At 52.4% G+C, this 16,126-nt stretch overlaps 1 protein-coding gene across 1 annotated transcript in view; it reads right to left on the bottom strand.

Moving 5' to 3' along the window:
* The window catches only part of UNC13B (unc-13 homolog B), a 294,094-nt gene that overhangs the window by 48,396 nt on the left and 229,572 nt on the right, over positions 1-16,126 (bottom strand). The window contains exons 27-28 of the mRNA XM_060236646.1: positions 15,866-15,951; positions 7,750-7,876 (exon numbers count right to left, since the gene is read on the bottom strand). Coding sequence (XP_060092629.1) covers positions 7,750-7,876; positions 15,866-15,951 — 213 coding nt within the window. The remainder of the gene's footprint in view (positions 1-7,749; positions 7,877-15,865; positions 15,952-16,126) is intronic.

The raw sequence follows: 16,126 nt of genomic DNA, 5'->3' as shown, positions 1-16,126 counted from the left end.
AGTTTCCCAGGAGTTGGTCAAGGCGCTTCCTCGCCCAGCCTTCCGTCTCTTGCCCACACAGTCCAGAGCTCCCTCCCTCCAACTGGCTCCAAGTTGCCTTCACTTGTCTGCTGACATTTGGAGAAGAAGCAGAAGCAGAGAAGTTTTAATATCTGCTGTATGCAGTGAAGACGAAGATTATCAGCAAAACAAATGAAAACTGGCGCTGGGCATCCGAGTTGGCACCCTGCCCTGACGGTTACTGAGAGCCAGCTCCGGAAGAGGCGGGGAGTCATGAGCCCTGACGAGGAGGAGCTGGAAGGGTTAATCAGTGGCTATTAGCCACAGTGTGTGTGTGTGTATATATAAAATTTTTTAGCCACTGTGTGACACAGAGTGTTGGACTGGAGGGGCCATTGGCCTGATCCAACAGGGCTTCTCTTATGTTCTTATGTGACACAGAGTGTTGGACTGGATGGGCCACTGGCCTGATCCAACATGGCTTCTCTTATGTTCTTATGCGACACAGAGTGTTGGACTGGAGGGGCCACTGGCCTGATCCAACAGGGCTTCTCATGTTCTTATGTGACATAGAGTGTTGGACTGGATAGGCCATTGGCCTGATCCAACAGGGCTTCTCTTATGTTCTTATGTGACACAGAGGCCGTTTTCGCACTAGCGTTTGCTCCAGCGTAGCGCCCCATTTACCTCCGGATCTTCTCTTGGATTTCGCACATCTTGCTCCGGCGCTGCGGTTTGCTCTGGCGCTTCAGGGATTTTACGCCGGAGTATGTTTTTCAGCATTCTGCCGGAGTTTCCGAAAACCTCCGGATCCACTCCGGATCCACTCAGCGGAGTTTGCTGTGGGAAATCCATCCACGCCGGATCGACGCTTTGTGGGCGGCACCCTCTCCCTTTCCGTCCTCCCACCCCATCCACCCCCTTGGCCAATCATCAGCCTTTCGCGGCGCTTCCCCGAAGTGCCGGCGCGGCCATTTTTTTTTTTTAAACTTCACAGTTTTGCGTAATAGCGATATTTCGAAATTAACAAAGGGAAAAAAAACCCCTTCTCCCTTTAGGGGCCCCGGTGGGGGGACCGCGGCAGCCCCCCCAGCAGGCCTTTTCCAGCCAGTTCGTTTCGGGTCTAGTTTGGGGAGGGCGAGCGGGAAGGAGGAGGTTTCAGCGGGCCGGAGGAGGGGCCCCGGCAGCTTCGACTCTCCCCAGCTCAAACACCCCCACTTCACTTCCATTTGCGCCCCGCTTGACCCCGCCGGCTTCCCGCTGCCGCCGCCGCCTTGGCAAAGGGAGCCCAGCCGCCCAGAGACATTTGGCGGCGGCGGCGCTTCTCCATTGTTGGGGGGGGGGAATCTAGTGCCGGTGCGGGCCAAAGCGTTCATGTGTGTGTGTTAAAAACGGAATGCCTCCCTCAGCTGTGCCACCAGGATTTCTGGACCTGCACAAAATCGCCATGTATAAAATGGGAAGTTGGAGTCCTGCATTCTTCTCCCTGGCTACATTCTGCTCGGTTAGAAAATAGACGGAGCTCGCTCTTCATACCCGCCACAGAAGGGGAAGGAGAGAATGGGGCGGGGGGGGGGAGCTCTGGCAGCAGGAATCAGTCAGGTCCCCCGTTGCAAGAGCCAGCCGGAGAGGGGAAAGAGAGCGGAGGAAATCCCAGCTTCGGCACCCGGGAGGGAGCGAAGGGAAGAAGCTGCCACACACACACACACACACACACAAACCCCTCGATTTCTCTCTCTTCGTTATTGCGATATTTCGCAACTTCAGAATTTGGGGGGGGGGGAATATAGCGCTAGGAATGCTTCTGTTAATACATAAAGGACTGTGGAGGATTCTACAGCTGCAGCCAATCCATGAGCAGCAGCAGCACACGTGATGCGGTTTGTCCACGAAATGAAGGGGAGGGAGCAGCTCGATGTTACGTTAGTACGTCATTACGCAACCAGACTTGCGCTTAAAAAAAAAAATGATTGACAGGGCATCGAACTCAAGTCGATACCAGTGGGAAAACGATTTGAGCCGGGGCTTCAGGGAAGGCGACTCCGCAAAGAGTCACTAGTGGGAAAACGAAAAAAATGATCCGGAGATAATTGCGCCGGGGAATAAGGGGAGCAAACGCTAAGTGGGAAAACGGCCAGAGTGTTGGACTGGAGGGGCCACTGGCCTGATCCAACAGGGCTTCTCTTATGTTCTTATGTGACACAGAGTGTTGGACTGGAGGGGCCATTGGCCTGATCCAACAGGGCTTCTCTTATATTCTTATGTGACACAGAGTGTTGGACTGGATAGGCCATTGGCCTGATCCAACAGGGCTTCTCTTATGTTCTTATGTGACACAGAGTGTTGGACTGGAGGGGCCACTGGCCTGATCCAACAGGGCTTCTCTTATGTTCTTATGTGACACAGAGTGTTGGACTGGAGGGGCCACTGGCCTGATCCAACAGGGCTTCTCTTATGTTCTTATGTGACACAGAGTGTTGGACTGGAGGGGCCACTGGCCTGATCCAACAGGGCTTCTCTTATGTTCTTATGTGACACAGAGTGTTGGACTGGATGGGCCATTGGCCTGATCCAACAGGGCTTCTCTTATGTTCTTATGTGACACAGAGTGTTGGACTGGATAGGCCATTGGCCTGATCCAACAGGGCTTCTCTTATGTTCTTATGTGACACAGAGTGTTGGACTGGATGGGCCATTGGCCTGATCCAACAGGGCTTCTCTTATGTTCTTATGTGACACAGAGTGCTGGACTGGAGGGGCCACTGGCCTGATCCAACAGGGCTTCTCTTATGTTCTTATGTGACACAGAGTGTTGGACTGGAGGGGCCACTGGCCTGATCCAACAGGGCTTCTCTTATGTTCTTATGTGACACAGAGTGTTGGACTGGATGGGCCATTGGCCTGATCCAACAGGGCTTCTCTTATGTTCTTATGTGACACAGAGTGTTGGACTGGATAGGCCATTGGCCTGATCCAACAGGGCTTCTCTTATGTTCTTATGTGACACAGAGTGTTGGACTGGATAGGCCATTGGCCTGATCCAACAGGGCTTCTCTTATGTTCTTCTGTGACACCGAGTGTTGGACTGGAGGGGCCATTGGCCTGATCCAACAGGGCTTCTCTTATGTTCTTATGTGACACCGAGTGTTGGACTGGAGGAGCCATTGGCCTGATCCAACAGGGCTTCTCTTATGTTCTTATGTGACACAGAGTGTGGGACTGGATAGGCCATTGGCCTGATCCAACAGGGCTTCTCTTATGTTCTTAAGAGTTGCCAGCCAGTTCCTCAGCTGAACAAACAGCAGCTGGCCCATTAATCACCCTCCAGGCACCAGTGTCAGCTGTTGACGATCAATCTCCTCCAAGCTCTCCTCCTCCCATCTCAAGAGTCCGAAGCAGGCTCCAGAAAGAACTTTCGGAGTGAAGGCATGAGGCACGCCGATGCTTCAGATCTCTCAGCCCTGAGTTCTAGCAGAGTCAGTACCGCCCAGGGAGCAGGCTGATTGAGACTTCCATATAGCCCCCACCCAGGACCTGGTAACCTTGTGGCAGCAACAAATCTATTCTCTGGCTTGCATCCACGCTCCTTCGTGATTCCTGATCCTGCCCTGCTTGATTTCCTCAGCACCCTGACCTTTTGGCTTTTGGAAACTGACTTCTGATTCTGGTTTGTGATTCTGCATTGGTGACTTGGCTCCTGCTTGACTTCGTGGACTTTGACCTTGGACTGGCTTTGGAGTCCTGCCCGCCTGCACCCTGAGAACGTGACACAGGAGATGCCAGCCCGAGGGCCTGAGGGGGCCGGAAAGCACTGTGGACACAGGGCGTGTCTGGAAGGGCAGGCCAGCGAGAAGCCGAGCCCGCCCCAGCAGGGAACACAGCCCAGGGCTGAGCTCACTTTCCCCGCCGCAGTAGGCCGCCTGACTAAAAGCCCCCTTCTTCATCGCAAAGCCAAGCTCCAGCACCTGGCCTGGATCCCATTCGGTCCCCGTGGACCCAATTCCAACCCTTGGCACTCGCGGGGAGGTGGGCGCAACTCTACCCTGAGCGGGGGTGGGCGGCATCTGGGAGGGAGGCGAGGAGCCTGGCAGGTCTGCTGCTGAGTCATGGGCACCAGCTATCCCCCCCCACACACAGCCCCCACTGAACCACGCCTCTGAACTCACGAGCAGGACTGGCAAGCAGAAGGCAGCAGGAGCTGGCAGCAAGAATGCCTCTCTTGGCTGCAACACCCAGCCAAAGTGCGCATCCGTGCAGGTGCGTGTGCGTGTTCACCCTTGCGAACCAGGAGTGTAACACCCAGGGACAATGTGTGAAGCTGCCTTCCGCTGAAGCAGACCTTTTGGGTCCATCCAAGTCAGCGCTGCCTACTCAGCTTGGCAGCAGCTCCCTCCCAAGGCTCTCAGGCAGAGGATCAGACCAGGGAGGGTCCATCTCAGCCAGCAAAGCAGCCAACCAACTGCTTCAGAGGGGCAGCGGACAGGGACAGAGAGCCAGTTTGGTATGGTGGTGAAGTGTGCGGACTCTTATCTGGGGGAACCGGGTTTGATTCCCCACTCCTCCACTTGCAGCTGCTGGAATGGCCTTGGGTCAGCCATAGCCCTCACATTGTCCTTGAAAGGAAGAAGAAGAAGAAGATATTGGATTTATATCCCGCCCTCCACTCCAAAGAGTCTCAGAGCGGCTCACAATCTCCTTTACCTTCCTCCCCCACAACAGACACCCTGTGAGGTGGGTGGGGCTGGAGAGGGCTCTCACAGCAGCTGCCCTTTCAAGGACAACCTCTGCCAGAGCTCTGGCTGACCCAAGGCCATGCCAGCAGGTGCAAGTGGAGGAGTGGGGAATCAAACCCGGTTCTCCCAGATAAGAGTCCGCATACTTAACCACTACACCAAACTGGCTCTCCACACCAAACTGGCAGCTTCTGTGAGAGCCAGTTTGGTCTAGTAGTTAAGTGTGTGGACTCTTATCTGGGAGAACCGGGTTGATTCCCCACTCCTCCACTTGCACCTGCTGGCATGGCCTTGGGTCAGCCATAGCCCTCGCATTGTCCTTGAAAAGGCAGCTTCTGTGAGAGCCAGTTTGGTGTAGTGGTTAAATGTGCGGACTCTTATCTGGGAGAACCGGGTTTGATTCCCCACTCCTCCACTTGCAGTTGCTGGGATGGCCTTGGGTCAGCCAGAGCTCTGGCAGAGGTTGTCCTTGAAAGGGCAGCTGCTGTGAGCGCCCTCTCAGCCCCACCCACCTCACAGGGTGTCTCTTGTGGGGGGGAGGTAACAGGAGACTGTGACCGCTCTGAGACTCTGAGACTCAAAGTATAGGGTGGGACAGAAATCCAATATCATCATCATCATCTCCTCCTCCTCCTCCTCCAAGGTCTGCTAGCAGTGGATGTGCAGGTTCCCTTTAGTGCTGACTGACAGAGCTGGACCGACTGAACCAGTGCGGAAGTGTCGGCCAGCTTTGCCTTCTTCGGAACTCTTTTTTATATTATTCTTTTTGGGGGGGGGGGGGGTGGCAGTATTTTTGTATTTAAATGTATTATATTGCCTTGTTTTTGGGTAACTTCCAAAGCAGATGCCTTCTGTATAAATAGGTTTTAGATCTCATAAAATTACAGAGTTGGAAGGGCCCTCCAGGGCCATCTAGTCCAACCCCCTACACAAGGCAGGAAACCCACAAACGCCTCCCCCTAAATTCACAGGATCCTCATTGCTGTCAGATGGCCATCCAGCCTCTGTTGAAAAACCTCCAAGGAAGGAGAGCCCACCACCTCCCAAGGAGGAAGCCTGTTCCACTGAGGAATTGCTCTAAACTCACAAACCCCTCCCCCTAAATTCACAGGATCCTCATTGCTGTCAGATGGCCATCCAGCCTCTGTTGAAAAACCTCCAAGGAAGGAGAGCCCACCACCTCCCAAGGAGGAAGCCTGTTAGAATCATAGAAGAGTTGGAAGGGACCTCCAGGGTCATCTAGTTCAACCCCCTGCACAATGCAGGAGACTCACAAACACCTCCCCCTAAATTCACAGGAACTTCATTGCTGTCAGATGGCCATCTAGCCTCTGTTAAAAAACCTCCAAGGAAGGAGAGCCCACCACCTCCCGAGGAAGCCTGTTCCACTGAGGAATTGCTCTAAACTCACAAACCCCTCCCCCTAAATTCACAGGATCCTCATTGCTGTCAGATGGCCATCCAGCCTCTGTTGAAAAACCTCCAACGAAGGAGAGCCCACCACCTCCCAAGGAGGAAGCCTGTTAGAATCATAGAAGAGTTGGAAGGGACCTCCAGGGTCATCTAGTTCAACCCCCTGCACAATGCAGGAGACTCACAAACACCTCCCCCTAAATTCACAGGAACTTCATTGCTGTCAGATGGCCATCTAGCCTCTGTTGAAAAACCTCCAAGGAAGGAGAGCCCACCACCTCCCAAGGAGGAAGCCTGTTAGAATCACAGAAGAGTTGGAAGGGACCTCCAGGGCCATCTAGTCCAACCCCTGCACAATGCAGGAGACTCACAAACACCTCCCCCTAAATTCACAGGAACTTCATTGCTGTCAGATGGCCATCTAGCCTCTGTTGAAAAACCTCCAAGGAAGGAGAGCCCACCACCTCCCAAGGAGGAAGCCTGTTAGAATCACAGAAGAGTTGGAAGGGACCTCCAGGGACATCTAGTCCAACCTCCTGCACAATGCAGGAAACTCACAAACACCTCCCCCTAAATTCACAGGATCCTCATTGCTGTCAGATGGCCATCCAGCCTCTGTTGAAAAACCTCCAAGGAAGGAGAGCCCACCACCTCCTGAGGAGGAAGTCTGTTAGAATCACAGAAGAGTTGGAAGGGACCTTCAGGGCCATCTAGTCCAACCCCCTGCACAATGCAGGAGACTCACAAACACCTCCCCCTAAATTCACAGGACCTTCATTGCTGTCAGACGGCCATCTAGCCTCTGTTGAAAAACCTCCAAGGAAGGAGAGCCCACCACCTCCCAAGGAGGAAGCCTGTTAGAATCATAGAAGAGTTGGAAGGAACCTCCAGGGACATCTAGTCCAACCTCCTGCACAGTGCAGGAAACTCACAAACACCTCCCCCTAAATTCACAGGATCCTCATTGCTGTCAGATGGCCATCTAGCCTCTGTTTAGAAACCTCCAAGGAAGGAGAGCCCACCACCTCCCAAGGAGGAAGCCTGTTCCACTGAGGAATCACTCTAACGGTCAGGAAGTTCTTCCTGATGTTGAGCCGGAAACTCCTTCGATTTAATTTCAAGCCATTGGTTCAGGTCCGACCTTCTGGGGCCACAGAAAACAATTCCACACCATCCTCTATAGGACAGCTCTTCAAGTCCTTGCAGATGGTGATCCTATCACCTCTCAGCCACCTCCTCTCCAGGCTAAACATTTCCAGCTCCTTCAACCTTTTCTCATGGGACTCAGTCTCCAGACCCCTCACCATCTTCATCGCCCTCCTCTGGACCCCTTCCAGTTTGTCTATATCCTTAAAATTTGGTGCCCAAAATACTCCAGGTGAGGTCTTACCAGAGCAGAGTAAAGCGATACCATCACATCATGTGATCTGGACACTCGACTTCTGTTGCTACAGCCCAAGATTGCATTGGCCTCGCTGAAAGGCTGATTGCCCTCCACTCTAAATTCCCCCAAACCCTATTTTTAGGGCAATCTGCCTAACACCCCGTCCCCCCCCCCCCCTGCCAGCCTCCCCGGAAGCACAGCAAGAGCCAAGGGACTTACGCCGGGTACTCGGGCACTTTCCCCTCAAAGGGCGACAGGTCGCAGACGTACTCGTTGTACAGCCACTTCACTTTGAAGTGCAAGTTCATGTAGTCAGCGCTCTTACAGAGCCGGTGCTTCTCATGCTCTGGGGGGGGGGGGAAGAGAAAAAACAGTCATAAGAACATAAGAGAAGCCATGTTGGATCAGGCCAACGGCCCATCCAGCCCAACACTCTGTGTCACACATAAGAACATAAAAGAAGCCCTGTTGGATCAGGCCAGTGGCCCCTCCAGTCCAACACTCTGTGTCACATAAGAGAAGCCCTGTTGGATCAGGCCAGTGGCCCCTCCAGTCCAACACTCTGTGTCACATAAGAGAAGCCCTGTTGGATCAGGCCAGTGGCCCCTCCAGTCCAACACTCTGTGTCACATAAGAGAAGCCATGTTGGATCAGGCCAACGGCCCATCCAGCCCAACACTCTGTGTCACACGGTGGCAAAAAAAAGGGGCCAATCCCATCAACTCCCTTTTCCAGCAGCGTTCTGCAAACTGAAGGCTCGGCGGCTCTGTCGGCTTCCACGAGGTGTGCACAGAACCCAGGAAGTCTCAGCAAGCTACAATCCCGGCAAGAGTGACAGGATCCGGTCATTCGGCAGTCTGAGGAGGGGAGCTGATCTTCCCCCCCCCCCCCACTCAAAAATAGAAGGTGAGAGGAGCGCCTGGTTGCCATGGCAAGGACAACCAAGCACTTCCTTACAGCCCGTCCGTCTACTCTTCCCAAGACGCTACTTGTTGTCTTCTCAAGAGGAAGTACGAAGGAAACAGCTCAGCGCTGAGTCTGCGGTTGCCTGCCGCTCGTCCCCTTCTCAGCCAGGGCCTCCCATCCGGCACATCCTCCACCCCCCTTCCCCCCTTCAAGGTCAGGGTTGCAGACATGGGTCCTCCTCCATTTTGTACCCCCAACCAACGTTCCCTCTAAGCTGCGGAGTCTTGTGAGCCTAAATTCTACTTAACGAGCTACTGAGTAAATTAGTTTGCTCTGGGGCGATTTTGCCCGAGCGAAGACAAAAATGTGTGAGCCGGAGGCTAAAAATCTGGGAGACAGCTCACGCTAACTCGGCTTCGAGGGAACGCTCCTTCCAACAAGCCTGGGAGAACATCAGTGGCCAGAGGGGGGATTCACACCCAGCTCCCACTTCAACACTTTAACCACAAGCCCTCTCTAGCTGGCGACTCCCCTGGGCCAGCCAGCTCTTGGAGCCCCAAGAGGGAAGGCCAGCAGTGGCAGAGTGAGGTCTTCTGAGCTTCGGACCACGCCTGGAAAGAGTCCCTTGCCTGTTCTCCCATCTCCCCTGAAGCACAAGCTCTCCTAGGTTTCTCAGCAAGTGGGGAACCAGCAAAGTCCCTTCCGAGACCCCCATGACAAAAGGCAGGAGGGATTTTTAAGAAGAAGAAAACCGTAGATGTATACCCCGCCCTTCTCTCTGAATCAGAGTCTCAGAGTGGCTCACCATCTCCTTTATCTTCTTCCCCCACAACAGACACCCTGTGAGGTGAGTGGGGCTCAGAGGGCTCTCACAGCAGCTGCCCTTTCAAGGACAACCTCTGCCAGAGCTCTGGCTGACCCAAGGCCCTTCTAGCAGCTGCAGGTGGAGGAGTGGTTTTGGATTTATATCCCGCCCTATACTCTGAATCTCAGAGTCTCAGAGCGGTCACAATCTCCTCTACCTTCCTCCCCCACAACGAACACCCTGTGAGGTAGGTGGGGCTGAGAGTTCTTTCATAGCAGCTGCCCTTTCAAGGACAGCTTTTATGAAAGCTATGGCTGACCCAAGGCCATCTCAGCAGCTGCGAGTGGAGGAGTGGGGAATCACACCCGGTTCTCCCAGATAAGAGTCCGTGCACTTAACCACGACACCAAAATGGCTCTCAGATGCACCCTGTGAGGTAGATGGGGCTCAGAGATCTCTGACAGAAGCTGCCCTTTCAAGGACAACTCCTAGAAGAGCTATGGCTGACCCAAGGCCCTTCCAGCAGCTGCAAGTGGAGGAGTGGGGAATCAAACCCCGTTCTCCCAGAGAAGAGTCTGCACACTTAACCACTGCACCAAACTGGCTCTCACAGAAGCTGCCCTTTCAAGGACAATGTGAGGGCTATGGCTGTCCCAAGGCCATTCCAGCAGCTGCAAGTGGAGAAGTGGGGAATCAAACCCGGTTCTCCCAGATAAGAGTCCGCACACTTAACCACTACACCAAACTGGCTCTCCCAGAAGCTGCCCTTTCAAGGACCACCTCTGCCAGAGCTCTGGCTGACCCAAGGCCATTCCAGCAGCTGCAAGCGGAGGAGTGGGGAATCAAACCCGGTTCTCCCAGATCAGAGTCCGCACACTTCACCACTGCACCAAACTGGCTCTAGGAAGAATGGCAGTGACTGGAGGACCTGTTTTGCACACCCAAGGGATGGCTGCCTGCCAGCAGGACCGCTCAATGGCCTGGCGCATGCCAACTGGGAGCGGGGTAGCCAGGAAGCAGCAGCCGCTCGATGGGATCCAGCAGTCTCCTCTTGTGCTTCTCTCCCCATGTTAGGAGATGCAGCCCTCCCTACCCCCTCCCCCGGTCTGAATGTAAGGGGCAATCCGGAGCAGACAGCCAGGGCAGCCGCCAACTCAATGCCATTCAAGGCTTGCCACCTGGCTGGCTAGAAGGAGCGCTGAGAGCTAATCGAAATCATACTAGAAGCAGAAGAGCAGGAAGTCTTCCCCCCCCCACCCCGCCCACAGGAGGGCACACAAGCAGATCTCCCCTAACAAAACACGCCAGCTGTATCTAGAGAGCTGCAAAGGCACTCAAGGCAGAAGCACACAGTACCAACGGCGGCTTCGCTCCTGCATCTATGTGGGAAGGGTGGCTCTGCTATGCACAAAACTAGGGAGGGGAGGGGGGAGAACTCTTACCTCCACAAAGGAGGACCAGGCGTATGCGGAACACAGGGGGGGCTTGTGACAGAGAAGAGAGAAATGTGAAGCACAAAAGAAGCCCAGACATTGCTGAACTGACCCCGCCCTCCCCCGACTGGCCCTGCAGTTTTTTCTGGCTCCTTAGAATCATAGAGTTGGAAGGGACCTCCCAAGGTCATCTAGTCCAACCCCCTTAACAGGCTCACAAGCTGCTTTGAGCACGACAGACCTGAGCCCAAGCAAACGGCACCCCCCCAGCATGCCCCCCCCCCCGATCACCGGCTTCCCCACCCAAAGGCAGAACATACAATAGAGAGAATCACGGAGTAGGATGAGAACCCAAGGAAAAACTGTGACAAAATAACGAATGCAATCATAACTTCACTTGTAATTATTAACGTATGAAACTTCAAATTATTTGATTATCACGATCCATTCAACAATTAGTGTTTTGTTTGTTTTTAGATGCATCTATCTATCTATCTATCTATCTATCTATCTATCTATCTATCTATCTATCTATCTTTCTTTCTTTCTTTCTTTCTTTCTTTCTTTCTTTCTTTCTTTCTTTCTTTCTTTAAGGTAACTACATATAATTCATTTACAAAACGCATCTAAGCAAAATTGTATAAAAACTCCCCGAGGGAGTCTAGAGGAATGTCAGATGTATTCCGTTTGGAAGAAAAATCTGCACACGCACTTTGACTTACAAGCACTTTGTAGCACTAAGCACTTTAAACTATTGTTTTGATGCAATTTTGATGCAATTGAGAGCCAGTTTGGTGTCGTGGTTAAGTGTGCGGACTCTTATCTGGGAGAACCAGGTTTGATTCCCCACTCCTCCACTTGCAGCTGCTGGAATGGCCTTGGGTCAGCCATAGCCCTGGCAGAGCTTGTCCTTGAAAGGGCAGCTGCTGTAAGTGTCCTCTCAGCCCCACCCACCTCACAGGGTGTCTGTTGTGGGGGAGGAAGATAAAAGAGATTGTGAGCCGCTCTGAGACTCCTGAGTGGAGGGCGGAATATAAATCCAATGTCGTCGTCTTCTTCTTCTGCTTAGATGCATTTTGTAAATGAATTATATGTACTTACCTTAAAACACTAATTGCTGAAATGGATCATAATAATCAAATACTTTGACGTTTCATATAGTAATAATGATAAGTGAATTTATGATTCCATTCGTTATTTTGTCACGCTTTTTCCTTGGGTTCTCCCCACCCGAAGGTGACAAGTCCTGGTTCTGTTGACGCAGCGGCCTGCGCTGCACAGAAGGCCCCTCTTGTTCCTCCCCACTTCCAGTCTGCAGAAAGACGGTTTCTGCGGCGACGAGTCTGGGGCAGAGGAACAGCCACGTTGGGCAGGGGGCTGCAATGAGGAGAGAGAAGGGAAGCACTCTGATTCAATCGCTGCCGGAAGAACAAAGGTCACCCCCTCAGTCTTCCTCACTTCAGCCCATCTACCGGCACAGCTGCTCCACGGCCAGAATCCTGCAAGCCTGGCAACGACCCCCTTCCCAGGGGTCAGAAGGGGCTACAAGAAAACTGGATAAATGAACATAAGAGAAGCCATGTTGGATCAGGCCAAAGACCCATCCAGTCCAACACTCTGTGTCACACAGTGGCCAAAAACCAGGTGCCATCAGGAGGTCCACCAGCAGGGCCAGGACACTAGAAGTCCTCCCACTGTTCCACCCTCCAAGCACCAAAAATACAGAGCAACACTGCCCCAGACATAAGAACACAAGAGAAGCCATGTTGGATCAGGCCAATGGCCCCTCAAGTCCAACACTGTGTCACATAAGAACATAAGAGAAGCCATGTTGGATCAGGCCAATGGCCGCTCCAGTCCAACACTCTGTGTCACATAAGAACATAAGAGAAGCCCTGCTGGATCAGGCCTGTGGCCCATCCAGTCCAACACTGTGTCACATAAGAACATAAGAGAAGCCCTGTTGGATCAGGCCAATGGCCGCTCCAGTCCAACACTCTGTGTCACATAAGAACATAAGAGAAGCCATGTTGGATCAGGCCAATGGCCGCTCCAGTCCAACACTCTGTGTCACACAATGGCCAAAAAAAACAGGCACCATCAGGAAGTCCACCAGTGGAGCCAGGACACTAGAAGCCCCCCCAAGCACCAAGAATACAGAGCATCCCTGCCCCAGACAGAGCGTTCCAACAATATGCTGTGGCTAATGTTCTTCTGACAGTGTCTCTGCTTTGAGAGGCCTCGCTTGTCGAATGATGTACTCCGCCCTGAGCTCTGTTCCACAAGGGTGGTTTAAAAATCTAATTAACTAAATAAATACAGGGTTTCAAAGGGAGACGCCAGTGGAAACAGCTGAAACAGACCTTCCCAGTCAGCTTGATTCTATTCACTTGGAGCTGAGGAGGTCCAACCCCTGGGGGTACCTTCCTGCCCCCGGCCACAGCCAAAGGCCAAGACCCCTTCCCACCTCCCGATATGCAAAATTATACAGCAGGACTCTACTTACAGCCAGCTATGCCAAGTGGTCTAGACCACAGTCCCCAGTAATTTATCCTAATAACTCTATGAATCATTTTGTGCAGAGGAAGCCTATCGCCTGCACAGAAAAGCTCTCTTGAATAATTCAGGTTTGCATAGTTAGCGGAAAGCAAAGAGAGGAGGGGCGGATGGATACCTCATGCGCAAAAGCCATTTCTTCACAGCCTGCTGTCTTCTGGACAAGCAGTGATATTAGAGTTCAGGTGTGTCCACCTGTGGCCCCAGAGGCTGGGCACCAAACCTTTGCCCCCGGCACCCATCCATGCAGCATAAGACAGAGGGGGGAGGGGGGGGAGCAGATGCATTCTATAAGGGAACTGCCTTGAATGACGCACACCTCGAAGGTTCTTACCACGTGAGGCCTCAAGAGAGATAATTTTATCCAGAACTTGAGAGGAGCAATAGAACAGGACAGAAAAGAACAGCACAGAAATGGTTAGGAGCCCAAAGAACCCACACCAAAGAAAAGAAGAACTCACAACACTGCAGGGGACAAAGTGTCCCACCAGCCACACTGCGGGGGGGGGGGGGGGGGAGCACAAGAAGGTGCAGGATGTGGCTGAGCCTAGAAGTTGATGCTAATCACCTGGAATGAGATTTCAGACGTGTAAAACAGAGTATCTGAGTGGAAAAGGAGGATGGAGGGAGTAACCAGACTTAGTAAGAGTAAGCAAAGAGAGTAAGCAAAGCAGACTTAGAGAAGAAGGCCCAGTTTTCCTGCTTCCCTCCTCTCCCGCACGGCAGCTGTGATGACCGCAAAGAGGAGCTTCTGGACAGCTCAGCAATACCAGTAAGGCCACAGTTATCCATCCTCCTTTTATGGTGTCTTTTTCTGATAGTTAACAGAAACTTTTTAGGTGTCTTTCTCCTTGGAAACAGAGACGGCTGCCTTAGACCAGGGGTGGCCAAACTAGCTTAACATAAGAGCAGGCCTCATTGAATCAGAGTTGGAAGGGACCTCCAGGGTCATCTAGTCCAACCCCCTGCACAGTGCAGGAAACTCACAAACACCTCCCCCTAAATTCACAGGATCTTCATTGCTGTCAGATGGCCATCTAGCCTCTGCTTAAAAACCTCCAAGGAAGGAGAGCCCACCACCTCCCAAGGAGGAAGCCTGTTAGAATCATAGAAGAGTTGGAAGGGACCTCTAAGGTCATCTAGTCCAACCCCCTGCACAGTGCAGGAAATTCACAAACACCTCCCCCTAAATTCACAGGATCCTCATTGCTGTCAGATGGCCACCTAGCCTCTGTTGAAAAACCTCCAAGGAAGGAGAGCCCACCACCTCCCAAGGAGGAAGCCTGTTAGAATCATAGAAGAGTTGGAAGGAACCTCCAGGGACATCTAGTCCAACCTCCTGCACAGTGCAGGAAACTCACAAACACCTCTCCCTACATTCACAGGATCTTCATTGCTGTCAGGTGGCCATCTAGCCTCTGTTTAGAAACCTCCAAGGAAGGAGAGCCCACCACCTCCCAAGGAGGAAGCCTGTTCCACTGAGGAATCACTCTAACGGTCAGGAAGTTCTTCCTGATGTTGAGCCGGAAACTCCTTCGATTTAATTTCAAGCCATTGGTTCAGGTCCGACCTTCTGGGGCCACAGAAAACAATTCCACACCATCCTCTATAGGACAGCTCTTCAAGTACTTGAAGATGGTGATCATATTGCACATACTACTGCTAAGACAAGTCTCCCCCATCCTATAACCATGCATTGGATTTTTCCTACCTAAATGCAGAACTTTATATTTATCCCTGTTAAAATTCATTTTATTGATTTTAGCCCAGTTTTCCATCCTGTCAAGGTCATCCTGTATCCTGTTTCTGTCTTCTTCTGTGTTTGCAACCCCTCCCAATTTAGAATCATCTGCAAATTTAATAAGGATTCCCTCTATTCCTTCATCCAAATCATTGATAAGGATGTTGAACAAAATTCAGTGGGAGCTCAGCTCCTGAACCTTTCTGAGAGTTCCACCTCCTCCTGAGAGTTCCGCCTCCTTGTCCATTGAATAGTACTGCAGCCGCATAACAATCCCTGAATGAGCCCCACCACCTATTTTTCTACAAAACGACCCCCGCGTAAGAGCCACACAGAATAAACGTCAGATGTTTGAGAGCCGTAAGACATGAACGTCAGCTGAGAGCTGCAAGCAAGGACGGAAGGAAGATGGATGGAGGAGGGGAGGTGGAAAGAAAGCAACTTTAATTTTGAATGCATTCTCCAAGCTACTTGCTGGCTTGTCTGGGAGAAATGATTTAAAGAGAGAAATGCCTTCTCCAAGCTGGCCAATGGGACAGTGGGGACTTGGAGAGCCACACAATATGTGTGAAAGAGCCACATGTGGCTCCTGAAATGAGCAGGAACATCTAGCTGGTTACCTAGCAACCAAGCGGGAGCTGCCATGGGACAGCCCTAGGGCTGAAGCCCCTGCGTGTTTCTAGCGGCTGGGAGGTTTGGGTGAGGGCAGCTTCCCATAGATCAGAGTGCATCGGAACCAGCCCCTCCGCCCTGACTCCAGCCTTGGCCAGTGTTACAGGCAAGAACTTTTATGCTGTGCTGTGAAATTGCTCCTTATCCCCCGTGCGAAACACTAGAGCTGGTCTACAAAGCAAGACCACCCAGCTGCCACTGCGAACATCAAGCCCCTCTCACCTTCCATGGCGTATTTCATATCCTGAGCAAAGAGGTTCCACATGACTTCGGCGCTGATCTTCCCCACGGCCAGCTCCTGAGGAAACCTAACAGGGGAAGTGAACAGGTGAGGGAACTGCCATTCGGCTGATGGGCAGTCAAGGGTCACCTGGGAAGGCACCCTTGCTAGGGAAGGAAGCAGGACCTGCATGAAGGACAGGCCAAACGCTTACGCAGAGAACACTGTTGCAGCTTTGTCCTTTCTGATTTCGCACACCTCAC

The sequence above is a fragment of the Heteronotia binoei genome, chromosome 4, assembly GCF_032191835.1.
Source record: "Heteronotia binoei isolate CCM8104 ecotype False Entrance Well chromosome 4, APGP_CSIRO_Hbin_v1, whole genome shotgun sequence".
Taxonomy (NCBI): domain Eukaryota; kingdom Metazoa; phylum Chordata; class Lepidosauria; order Squamata; family Gekkonidae; genus Heteronotia; species Heteronotia binoei.
The sequence above is the reverse complement of the archived record's forward strand: the minus strand, read 5'-3'. Positions and strand labels throughout refer to the sequence as shown.